Below are 13,260 nucleotides of genomic sequence, written 5' to 3' on the forward strand. Positions count from 1 at the left end.
CGGGTGAGTGAGATTTGCCCAAATAGAAAAAAGCAGGGTATCACATTAAGGATGGGATGTCACTGATGAATTGAGCATCTGCAGACAATGAATTTCACTGCAATGCTGGCAATGATTTAAGGTTCTCAGAGCGAAAGCGCTACGAGAAGATCCATATTATCATCATTATCATTTTAAAAATCTCCAAGTTAAATACTGTTGTATTATACTTCCATTCACATCTTCTCTCAACATACTTACTCTCTTTATACAGACAAAAGCTGTATTAACTCTGGGAAAGAATGTACAAACAATGTATGGAACGATTGAAAACAACATTCAATTGCTGCTGTTACTTTTATAAACATGTATCATTTACTACAATCACCTCTGATGCTTTTGTTCTGCTGCTAAAATAAAATGTACTCATAATCTAGAAGGTAATCATCTCAGGAAGAAATCCACTACGTCTGATAGAGAATAGACGTAGCGTGGTATCTTGCAATAGGCATAATTTAAATTTCATACAACAGCCCATATACAGAATGAGCGTAAATTTCAATGTTCAAAATTCTCGGTGAGAGTGTTATTCATCTCTTGAAAATCCTCCTGGGCAAATACAAATTATCACTGAGTAATGAAGAAACAGATGATGCAAAATGGAATAGTTCTCCTGATGCCGAGAAGCCTGGAAATGATTTCAAGTTTAAATAATAGCAACTCCATTTTCCCACACATTAGACTTGATAGGCACCCAGGAAATAATGAAATCCTGCATTCAGTACACTCAAACCTTCAACATTGGTGTCATTCCATAAATCCCATTCTACTAACAGTATTAGCAAACCTCCTAATCCTATAATCACTGTGAGATACACCTTCCTATCACCAACTCAGCTGACAAACTGAATATTACCATCTCTATTTTTCTACATTTTGGTTACGGATATCTTCCTCTACTCAAAGTTATGAGTCTGAATAATAGGATCTTATCTAAGCACTCTGATGCCTGTCAGCAGCATTCATTTGGGCTTTAGTGATCTTCCCAGAGAGATTTGTCTTCCAAGTTGTACACATTTTCTCTTATCATTTTGCTACCTTTTTGGCTATAAAAATAGTTAAAACCAGCTTCCTTTCTTCTCCCCCTCTCCTACCCCACAGCCTTTCCTCTCCCCACACCCCCAAAGGAATTTTGCTTCTTTTCCTCTCTAAACACTTCTGGTGAAAAAACTATGAACAGAAGAAAACACTTTAAAGACCTTTTAGACTATACCTTTCCAAGCAGTATCAGTCCTACCTTACAGTTTGAGAGATTACCGAGTGGCCTAAAAGACTAGTAATAATAAATAAAACAAGCTTATTTCTCAGTATGTATGCAGCACTACTCATTTTTTACAGACAAATTAATCTAGTGTTATGGAGAAGGGAAGGCAGGAAACCGAGACTCTGGTTCTGGCTTTGCCACTTTCTCTGTAACCTTGGACAAATAATTTATGCAATCGCAGGCTCAGTTTCCCCATCTGTGAAACAGATGCTTGACTCTTTGCCACATTTAACTTACTTAAGAACCTGGATAAAAGACTTGAAATATTCACTGTGTCATTTTTGTTATTTATTTTTTATAGCCTCCTCTAGATCCCAGTGGGCTACTGGGGAATCCCAAAAGCATCTTTCCATCTACTTGTCTAAACAGGTAGAACTAAAGTCCAATTAACCGCGCTCCCTAGACAGCATCACTGCTGCCTGCAACTCTAAACTTTCTATAAGCAAATAAGAAAAAGCATTTAAAGGAAACCCACTGAAAATGCAGGCAGCATCAGCAACTGCTGAAAGATATACAGCAGAGCATGGTTACTGTGCAGGCTGATACACTGAAACTCCATTACAGGGAAGTATAAAGCTAGTCTGTGCAAGTTGCAATTTTATTTACAGTTAATCTCTGCTTATACTGTGAAATTAATCTGTCTCTCATGAATTCAAAGTGCACCAAGACTTGGCAAATGGGCTTTGTGCACAGAACTTGATGGGGCTGGGGGAAATACAATCTGTCTTCTTATTTGTAGCAAAGGTACAGGGCAGCTTTGCAGTTCCCCTAGTGCTTTATTCTAGCTCCTAGCTCAGTGCAGGGAGACAGCAACCTTCATTTACCCTCTTTTTAAAAGCTGGCAAATGCCAGATTTGTGTAATAATGGATCAAAACTCCTCTATGTTTAATACTCGTACCCGCCCCTTATAAGTCCGTGTTACAGATACTCAGCAAAATAATCCACGTGAAGACAGGTTTCCATGCTCCTGCACCACATTCATCAGCAAATCAGATGTGCGCTAGAAGAGTTCAGCAGAAATAATTTTGTCTAGTAAGGGCTCCCATATCTCCAGTAAGACCTCATCTACTGAGAATAGTTATGAGTGCCCTATTAATCCCCTTGGGAGCTACACTGCTCAAAGGAAGAGTTAGGGTAGAAGGAAGAGTTAGAAGTCAACCTCTTCTCTCCCTGATTCCTCCAGGTTTCGGGGGTTTTTTTGTAATACATGAAAAACATTTGAGACAGCAGATAGGTTTTTTCAGTGACAGTGAGACAGTCCAGAGGTTCATCAAATAGTTGTGTAGTATTGAAAAAATTTTGAAAAAAATCTCAGAATTTTTTAACTCAATTTCCCTAATGATACAACATTTAGTTTTAATTCTGCTACTTGAAAAATCTTCTCCCATAAAAAAAAAAGCCGATATGTTTGTCATAACACATGCTGAAATATAAAGTTGGTGGCACATGACCAGAATAAATGTCTATCTATTCACATTTCCTTCCTTTGAAATTGTCTTTTCTTGGATGCTCAGGCACAAAATGCAAGAGCAGCACAAGGACAGAATGCTATTTCCACCTTCTCAGCTCCAGTAATCTGTGCTTTAGCTATTTCCTGAGCCAGAGGTTGCATACACACAGCTGTGTTTAATAGTCCTTACTGGATTTTTCTTCCATAAATTTTGTTTGTTTTTCTAAATAATTTTTATTTCTGATCTTAACTACTGCCTGGACCAACGCCTCCCCAAGGTTATGTTCTTGAAAAAGTATTATCTTTCCTTTATCGTACATCTCCTACCTGAAAAGTTAGCGGGGTGCCTCCACTACTTCTTGCACTAAGCAATACAGAATCATCTTCTCCTACTCACCTAACCACATGGCACCCGCCCTTCAGTCATCTCTTTCAGAAAGTGGTCCAGTCAATTTGATTTTTCATTATTCAAAACCCATGGTAGACCTCTGATTATACCATTCTTACTTTTGTGTATCTTTTTTAGTTTTTCTACATCCCTCTCTCCAATAGAGCGATTAGAATGGGGTGAAGTATTTGAGATGGGGGTGCCCCATGGATTCATACAATGGCATTCTCTTATTTTTTTCTCTATTCACTTCTACCCAGTACCTAACATTTTGAATCACGCCTTGGCACTGAACTGATGTTTTCAGAAGACATAACTTTTCTGCATAGTAATAAGAAATTTCATCTCTGTCAATAATTTCATCTGCCAGTTTATTGTCCAGTCAGTTCAAATCATCAGAACCTCCTGCAACTCTTTTGTGGTCAGTTTTAATGTTGACTATCTTGAATAATTTTATATAATCAGCAAATATTACCATCGTACTATTCACCCTCTTTTCCATGGCATTTATGAGTATGTTGAACAGCACAGGTTCCAGCAGAGATTCCTGGGGAACTCCACTGACAGCAGGTTCTGCTGTATTTTGTTTAAAGAGCTATTAATTAACAAGACCTCGTCTCTTATAACCTGATAGCTTCATTTCTATAAGAGCCTTTTGGTAAGAGACCTCACCAAAGGCTTCTGAAATTCCAAATCAATCAGAGCACCCTTACACACACGCTTGCTTATCGTGCTATTTGCAAAGCTTCCTTCTAGAAAAGCAGTGTTGACTCTTTCCTACATAAAGCATTAAAAAATGCTTAAATCATAGTGGAAATAATATAATCACACAATAAAGAATACCTTTATTGGCTCTGATCTGGAGAAAGAACCCATCCAAACCAGCTGTTAGTTAGGTTTGGGTAGTTTTTTAATCAAGGTTGTGTACTTTTTACCTAAGGATCTCATGACATTTTTATGTACCTTGCTTGTTAAACTCAGCATCAGGGAAAGTGAGACAACAAAAAGTTCAGTCGCTTGCCAAAGTCATGTAGCAATTCGGTGACATAAACAAACCTGCTCTGAGCACAAGACTACAATGCCTCCTATCTTACTAGAGTGCTACAATAGGCAGTGCTTCTAGATTTCTGGAACTAAATCTTAAAAATAATTTTGGTTTAGCCAGAATTCTAGACATTTGAAACCTTTTATATTATTAAAACATCTGCCAATTAAAAACTGCTTGTAATAGTCCTCCTGCAGAATTCTGAACTACACTTAAATGTCAGAGTTACTGACATGTTTATTCAGTATAAAAGTTCCATAATTTTTACAAAAAAGGACATTTGAATTGTTGAAACTATTGATTGCTTGCACTGCAAATGTTGGGTTCCATAACCATATTTTCACCTCAGCCAATTTTCTGGCTCAAGATACTAACGTCTGTTGTATAGCGACAACTATAAAGCAAAGACAAGCTACCAGAGGGAACGGAGCTGGAGTTGCCCTGCCCAACAGACACACGTGAACGTGCTGGCATTACTCATGTCTAAACTAAACTACAAGGACTGCCCAATTTTCCAAGGGCAAAGGCCATCCCTCTCCCTTGTACCTGGGATCTGTGATAATTAGCAATAAAGCAGAGGCCTCAAAACATTAAAAGATTATATAAGATGCTTTCTTCAGTACTGGACATACATATATCATTCATCCAAGTTTGAAGAGGTCTGCACACTCACCCATTGCCTGGCACAAGATGTCCACGTCTTTCTCCACTTCAGCCAAAATCACGCTCTCGGGTTCAGCCGTAAAATATGGCGGTTCTTTGGAACAGGGAAAGCAAACAAAAGTAAACAAAGCCACAGCAAAATGAAAAAGAGCTGTTGATTTAAAGATATTCATCATATAACCTCTCCACATGCATTGTATTTAATATAGTGTGTTGCAAACAGACTACTTTGTCTAAGTTTGTCTATTTGGAGGTGCTTTTTTTGGTAGTAAAAGCATCATAAAAAAAAGCCAACAATTTTTGCTATGCTGAGTATGAATTCCAGAGAGTCAAGTCAATGTAAGGTAAGATTTAGGGGTTTGCACTGCAAATTAATACTCAGAGCAGGGGCTACTTTTCATTTTATAGGTCTGAATCATAGAACATTTTAATTCTTCGTTCAGAGAGTCCCTCCCGAGAGGTTTATAAAGGTTTATATTTACAACATAGCGTTTTATAGGATAGTTTGCTTCAGTATCTAAACTAAATTCCACCTCTTGAAGGCATGAAGCATGTCAAATAAAGCACCATAGCATGTCAGAGAGTCAACATCAGAGGACAAGTGCGGCATAATTAAAAAAAAATTCTTCTCAACTGTTTTATTTCCTGAAAACAAACAAATTTAATGCTTTAATTGAAGTTATAGTAATAATCATAAAAATCCACACTTTATCATTAGGACTAAAGAAAAGATATTAGACGTTTAATTAAACAAAGACAAGATTCCAGAAATTGTGGGGTATGCTGTCATGTAACTCTTTCTTCTATGCAGCATAAAATTGAAGAGCATCATGTCAAAGTCCTACAGGCATTAAGGTTGCAGTAATTATCATGGTAACTAAAAACTGTCATAGTCTGTTCAATGCAATTATCATCTAAGTACTGGTTTTAGAAGTATTTTATTTGATTACAACTAGAGTTCTGTTGTAGCATAGACAAACTCACTGGAAAGTTTTAGAAAATACAGAAAAGACAATATAAGTAGCTTGTGAGAACAAGCTACTTATATTTCATTTTAAGGAAATCAAGTACATTTGAAAAAATGCAGTAAGCTACAACAAGATCATCTGAGCTGACCTCCTCTCAAATCTCTTCACCAACTGTGCCTGAAAACCAGATACGTAGTTTGTATTGTTGATAGGACGTTAGTATTTTCATAAATACTAACAAAATCATAATTTCATCCTTCAAAATCTTATTTCTCCTGCTACCAGCTGCGGTATAGCAAGTATTGCTATCATTTCACAAGGATGCCGTGCCATGCCAGCAGGTACACATCAGGAAGCACCCGACCGGAGCACAAACCCCCCTTTCCCAGCACTCCTTCCCGATAACTACAATAAAATACTTGCTTGAGTGTACAGAACTGGGGTCTCATTTGAGCACCAATGGATATTACAATTCTGTATTCATTCCAAATAAAGTCAATCAATATTAGTCTTCAAAATCCTGTGCAGAGGAGGAGGCGAGGTTGCAAAATAGCCTAGAATACTCATTTACCCAGCAAAACCATTAAAACAAGCTACCTGATTTATTATATTCTAATCATATACATGTGTTAACATTATTGATCCTCACTGCCTAAATATAAAGCTATTAATAAACATGCATAAGTTGTGATTTATTGCGTATGATCTCATGAGTTAATCTAAACAACAAATTGAAAAGCTGAACATTTAATTGAAATTCACTGATGGCACACTGTGTTTGACATGTTTGATCAACTAAGTTGCTAGGTCCTCTGCAATTCATCTAAGTCTATGTTTTAACTCTGAGCACACTCTTTCTTCTCATGCCGTCCTCCAAGACTTGTCTGATGTTTTCTTTGCATGCCACTTTCCAGAATTTTATCTTTTTAATTTCCAAACTTTTAGCATAACGTCCTTACTTACCTATCTATCTGTCTGTGGACTCACAGGTAAGTGTCCTTCTGTCCATCTCTCAAAATAAAATTCGAATCTTTTGTTCTATTGCAATTTAATTTGATTGAGAGGGGAGGAAAAGCGGAACGGTGGCCAAAGCAGCGCAGGAGCAAAACAGTATCCAGAAACGTACTCCCACATTCAGATACTCACTTCTAACTTTGGACTGCTTTTATGGATATCTCTTCAGTCAGTAAGGTTCAAGTGTATTTTCCTCCTTTTCAGGAACTCCTGACCTAATCTTCCACCCTCCCTTTTATAAGGCACTCTGACCTTAATGGGCCAATTTCTAAACTTGGCAACCCTCAGCTGCCAGCTCTCAAACTTTCTCCTAGATCAGCAGCATATTCACACACCAGTGATAAATTTGCAGATTTATCTTCAACATGGGCCTGCAGTCCAGCTGCAAAGCACTTAATGTGACCTCAAAGATGCTAGTGGTTCCATGACCACTGCTTATGTATTACCATTACATACAGTTTCTGCTGTTATACTTGGCATATTTATACAGTCTGCTTCCCAGTGCCTCTCCCAAATCCTACCCTGCAATCTGTGCTCCTTCCTTTAAATCCCATACAGGCTGTTACACCACCCTTGAAGAAACTTATTACATTAAGAGATGCTTAGGTGAGCAGGTATCAAGCAATGAATTACCTGACAAGGAACTTGAAGTCAGTGACAACTGTCACTTAGCAAATTGGACTGTGAAGTTATAAACGGAAGATTCACATCAGCTTTTTTTGAAAGAAGCAGGAAGAAGCTGAAGCAGACAAGACAGAAAAAAGAGCAGGAGCAGCAGAAAGATGCAATCTAAATGCCACAGGCAACTCCTAGAGGACTTTCAGGGTGCAGGTGTGCCAACAGACATGATTTCCAGTCTTCATCAAGCCCAGACTGACCTTTTCCCTTACACTAATGCCTGCTGAACTCCATCATCACAGCCACTGCAGCAGCTGGAAGCCCTGCCAAATGCTACAATTGACATAGAGGGGTCGAGAGGTTGAGGCAGCAACGGTCCATAGTGGGGTCAGATCTTAGTCTTGAGTGATAAGCAACTGATACAGAAAACCTTCCAGAAGCAAATCTACAATTTACTGATTGTTAACTACCTGCTTCTGCTGCCTGGAGTTAGAAATAAGCCTGGATGGGAAGACAGGACTCATTCATAAAGGAATTCCAGAAGAGCAGAATACCACACGGACAATAGTGCTGTGACACCCCAAGACTAATATAGACAGAAAATTAGTCTTGGTGGTTTGAAGTATGAGAGAATCACAGCAGTATTGGTGTAGGTATACTCTTAGGGCTTTGAGGGAAATGAAACAGTGACTTCCATCCAAGCTGTGCTGCTTTTCCACACGCATGTGTCTTACACTAGCAACACGGATGCTCAGAAGGTCCTTTGCAGTGAAGGTCTATGGCTTCGACAGAACTCAGGCTGCAAAAGAAATAGCTCCAGTTACAGGTGCTAGACAACTGCAATCTAGGCTCCTCACTCTTCAGATGTGTCAGATGTATCACCTGCACATCAGGGCTTGTGCCTGAGGGCCTGCAGGGCCAGCATAAATTTTAAGTGAAAAATGCAGGGTGTATCAATTTGGGTGCTGCTCCACCTGGTGAATAACTATCAGAAAGTGGCCATAAAATGCAGCAATATTTATAGGGGTCATGTGGCATTCTGAAGGGGCATTCTGGCTGTCTGTATATATGACTCTACTGCATATTTATAAGGCTTGGTTTGAATCACACAGTATGAATTTGAACATTTATTGTTGTAGGCAATAATCATGTGTTGAAATTTAATATGCGTGGTGAAATTACAATGTCTTCCAAACTACATCACACGCCAGACACAAGCCCCCAGACATGGCAATTTCGAGGAATGACAGTAGTCTGTTGGTATCAGGTCAAACGTTTAAATTTTTTAAAAATTATAGAATCACAATAGTTAGAATAGGAAAGGACCCACTACACTGAGTTCACCCTCCTGGCAGTGCAGCGTGCTATGCAATAAGAGAAGTCACATCTCCTATTAGACTGAAAGAAACAGATACTGTATTGTTCGGATATTGTATTGGTGTTTGACTGATCTTAACTAAAAGGTCGGGAACAAGCAAAGGGGAGAAAGAGTATTTGAATATAAATGCATGCTTTTAATAGTTGTTGAGGGTTTCAGGGTTTTTTTGCACTACAGACAGCATTGAAAAGACAGCCTCTCTGCAAAGCCCTTGGGAGCCTGCAAAATTTGATACTGTTCTAACTTCCCCCACGCAGAGTTACATGGTCACTGATTTTAACATTCAAAAGATAGCAGTCAGCATCCATTACATACCCTTCAAGCTGCATTGGAGATATGTGACCTAATCCTAGATACATACATGAAAGTCAGAAAGAACAGAGAAAGCCCCAGGGGCTCCTCCAAAGCTGAAATTCCTGCATCACTCAGAAATTCAGGCCTGCATATTTAAGAGGAAAATTGAGCCTTAACATGGAAGCCTTTCTCTAGCATTACCATAAACTAATTCATTTGGTGAATATCCTGTAAAGGAAGGGGAGCTGGAAACCTGAGAGCCCCTTGTAGGTACAAAGTCCATAACTCCACACAGTAGGTCAGACTATCCGTGCTGGGAGAGAAGCCACGTTGTACATACAGGTATAACAGGTTTCTTGGAGCTGGATTTTTCTTTGCATGAATATCGGGTTAAACCAGAAAGAGATGAAAAGGTACGCTTAGTTTCTTGCTACTACTCCTACTGCGAGCTGCAGTCTGTGTGTTCTAAAACCTTATACCAGCGCAGGGAACACATCTCCTCTTTGCAGAACTGAAAGAAAGGGGAACTTCTGAATGTCAGAGACAGACCTGGACTTCCCAGAAGTCCCATTACTTGACTGTCGTATAGGTCCTGCGTGCATTTGGGCCCAAGGCAACACGTCCGTGTCCATCTCAAGAACCTCTGAGGCTTGCCAAATCTATAATTGTCAACATTTCTCTGCTTTGAGCCCAAACTGAAGTTTCGGCAAGTCCAAAGACATTTTATATTCTAGTTTTCCTGAAAAGTCTTATTCTTTTCTTATGCACAGTATGTGAATGCAGTCATCACAGTCTTTTCTTAAGCACAATATGTGAACACAATTGTCATGAAAAAATTCTTTCCTCTGCTTTCAAAACATCATTTGTAGTGTTTCAAAGTGTCTAAAGCTAGAGCCACGAGAGCTATTGTTTACAGAGATCTGAGCACAAGGTATCGAGGTGACTAGCTACAGCGGAAAATAACTTCTGTTCTGGCAGTTATATATATATTCTATGCAAATTCATGAACGATGGCAGGGCACAAAGAAGGCTGTTCTGCATCTCGACGCTCCTGGAGAAGTACAGTGAAGGAGGAATAGCCCTATAGTTCATCTCAGAGCCTAGCCAGGTGAGCCCTCTATACTAACATTATAATTTTTCTGATGTGTTCCTGAATCCCATGCAGCTGTATCCTTTGTACCTGATGAGAACCAGGGCAGCCTTTAAGAGAGACACAGACCTACAACACTTCCTTATCATCCTATTTTCGGAAAGAAATCTATCCAGCTGGGCTGTAAAAATTCTCCCTAGGAAACACCAAGATGAGAATACTATATCTATTGATGTAGTTCTTTGGGCACAAAACTCCTCCAAAAAGATGGGAAGCCCTCTACTGTGACTCTGCTTTATTCCATCCTATTCCTTCGGACAGGCCAAGAGGGCTTTAACACCTCATCACACCAGGCCATTCCTTCTAATTGTTTTTCTCCTCATTTTGTTCAGATTTTACTTTCTGACTGCATCTCATTTAAAGAGCAGTATGGATTTCATGTAGTGGAAGGGTTTCATTCCTCATTTTCTTAAGCTCCTAAAATTCATAATTCCCCATAGAATAATCACTTGAAAAATGACTATTGCAATTTGTCGCTAACAGAACTTGCAGAACTGGAGCAAAAGAATTTAAGACTAGCTCAATTTTCAAATTGGTTTGTTCATGAGATGACTCCTTAAATTACTTAATCTTCAAACTGTTAGTGATAAAACAAATGTGCTCTTATCTAATCTGCAACAAATCTTTCCCAAACTGTTACTCTGCCAACTGAGGAACATGCTACCCTTTAAAAATTTATAACAACTGCAGCTAATAAAACCAAGGTTTGGAACCACCTCAGTTTATCTTTGCTGGAAAAATATGAAGATGTCAGAAAGCTCTTTGCCACATTCAGAAGAAAATTGCAGTGCAGCACAAGACTAGAGGATTTTTTTCTTGCTTATGCAGTACTACTTTATTACATTAGAGTTTCAGATTTTTCAAATATTATTGTGATTGTAGTTTACAAACTGAGATGTATTCTCAGAAATATTCAGAAAAAACTTCAGAGATAATATGGTAGATCACAAATAATAATTTGAACTGAGTACATGCCTTTGTACTAAGTTCCACTGCTTTCTAATAAAGCTCTTGTCACCATGAGCCCACACTCAAACTGTGTGAGTTCCCTTAGCTGGGAAAGGCAAGGACTGATATATTTGTGAAGAAGCTTTGATTAAGTCAGTATTTGTGATATCTTTGATGCATCTTTTTATCACTATCCCTATTCTACCTGTTAATAGCAAACTATTTTTCTCTATTGATCCACAAAAGACCTCATTACCATACTATTGAGGGTCTGTATTTGATTTATCCCAATCATTTTGAAAACGAACCTCTTCTATTAACACAATTTCCTTTTGCTATTAGTCAAGACCCCTTATTAAGTCCACACTGTGTTATTCCCTCAAGAAGTACAGCTCATTATCAGGTCACTGTCAACATGCACACATTACAAATATTTTATGCATGCAAATGGACAAGCATCCTTGATTCTCTGTAAGTACTACTCCAATAGACTATGACGGATATGCCGCCAAAATCCTTAAGTTTGAATCTTTTCTGCATTTTCCTCTAGAATCCATCCCTTGACTAATTAAATGACAGCCAGATCCATCCAAGAATTCTAAGGCTGAATATAAGTTATGCATTAACTACTAATCCTTTGATTTGGCTTCCTGTTTAGAATTAGAGATCCATCCTGCAGCTCAAGAAACTCATAAATAAAGAAATCTATCAGGCTTTGCTGACACATTGAGTAAACACCTGCAACTGAAGTGTCTTGTTCCATCAGAAGGAAATAAAAGTAATTGGTAACCAATTTGTTTCTGCTTTCTTTCATCTGCTTGTTCTTATCTACAGGCCTTTTCATAACTTCATTCCTTGACAGCCCCCTAAAACTGGGTAAGAAATAAATAAAACATTTAAAAATAAGAGAGCAGATAAGCTATTAAAGAAAGGCAGCACTGTGAGTTTAATATGGTTCCCCAATGATTGTTTCTCAGTTTTATTGTAACTGTATTTAAGAATCTCTTACATTAACCGAGAGGCTGCTTTAAGTCTTGCGTTAGACGGGATCTGACAGCACAGCAGCAAAGTTAAGCTAGTTACAATAAAATCTTATGAATAAGGAAGAATTTAAACAAAAACCATAAATAAGTGAAATCCGTCTCTGCTCCTTAAAGAGAAGGGAAGCTGCGAGGTAATAATTCTAAGAAACAGAGTACAAAGAAAAAGACTGGAACCAAACTTAATCCAGTAGGTAATAAATAGACAGTGCTACAAATGAACCTGGAACAGAGCTTTGTAGAGAGCTGTGTTCTCCTTTAGCATGAACTACTATAAATTACTTCAGTAGAATACAGACCGCAGAGCAGTCTTTAATATTGTATTGTCAGAAGGCTAGAAGAGTGTAGAGAACTGTGTGCTGAATTCCCTCTACAGTGCCCTACAGAAATGCACGTGCATGAATTCCTATCAACGCCGAGACTTGTATCATTGCCAGAGCAATAACCTCTCCAGGACACTTGCGCAGTTATTACTGGGACTATTACATAAAAGCTAGACTTTACACAATCAGCTGTGGCTTAAAACATCTAAATGTCTCTGCTCTAAAACATCTCTTTTATTCTAAAAGTCCTAAAAAACTCTACACTGTGTGCAGTGTGCTAATTTGCGTTATTATACCAGGATATGACATGCATGGTAACTAGCATTCCCAAATGACAACCTTCTTGCTACAGCAAAACTCCAACAGAGGCGATGGTGGAAACAAGCACTGAAAGGGCACCAATGTCCCTTTAAAAATATTAAGTCCAAAGTTTCCCTTGGAGTCAAAGGTCTAGGCACGTAGTACCAATTTTAATGGTATTTCCTTCTCCCTTTTGTTGCCTCAGTAATGATATCTGCCAGCCTGTGTGCTCAGGGATGTCCTTGGCCCCCCGACTGACACTTGGAGCAGACAACACACCGAAGTGCTCCTAAAAGGCTTCTTTCAGAAATACAGGCACTTGACATATTAAAACTAGATGTAAGCAAGCTGGGAGTTAATCAGGATTTAATGCATCT

At 38.6% G+C, this 13,260-nt stretch overlaps 1 protein-coding gene across 2 annotated transcripts in view; it reads right to left on the reverse strand.

Moving 5' to 3' along the window:
• Positions 1-13,260, reverse strand: part of SDK1 (sidekick cell adhesion molecule 1) — a 417,916-nt gene that overhangs the window by 142,774 nt on the left and 261,882 nt on the right. For both annotated transcript variants that reach the window (XM_075058380.1, XM_075058379.1), the window contains one exon: positions 4,861-4,944. In XM_075058380.1, coding sequence (XP_074914481.1) covers positions 4,861-4,944 — 84 coding nt within the window. The remainder of the gene's footprint in view (positions 1-4,860; positions 4,945-13,260) is intronic.

Source organism: Buteo buteo, chromosome 27 (genome assembly GCF_964188355.1).
Source record: "Buteo buteo chromosome 27, bButBut1.hap1.1, whole genome shotgun sequence".
NCBI lineage: Eukaryota > Metazoa > Chordata > Aves > Accipitriformes > Accipitridae > Buteo > Buteo buteo.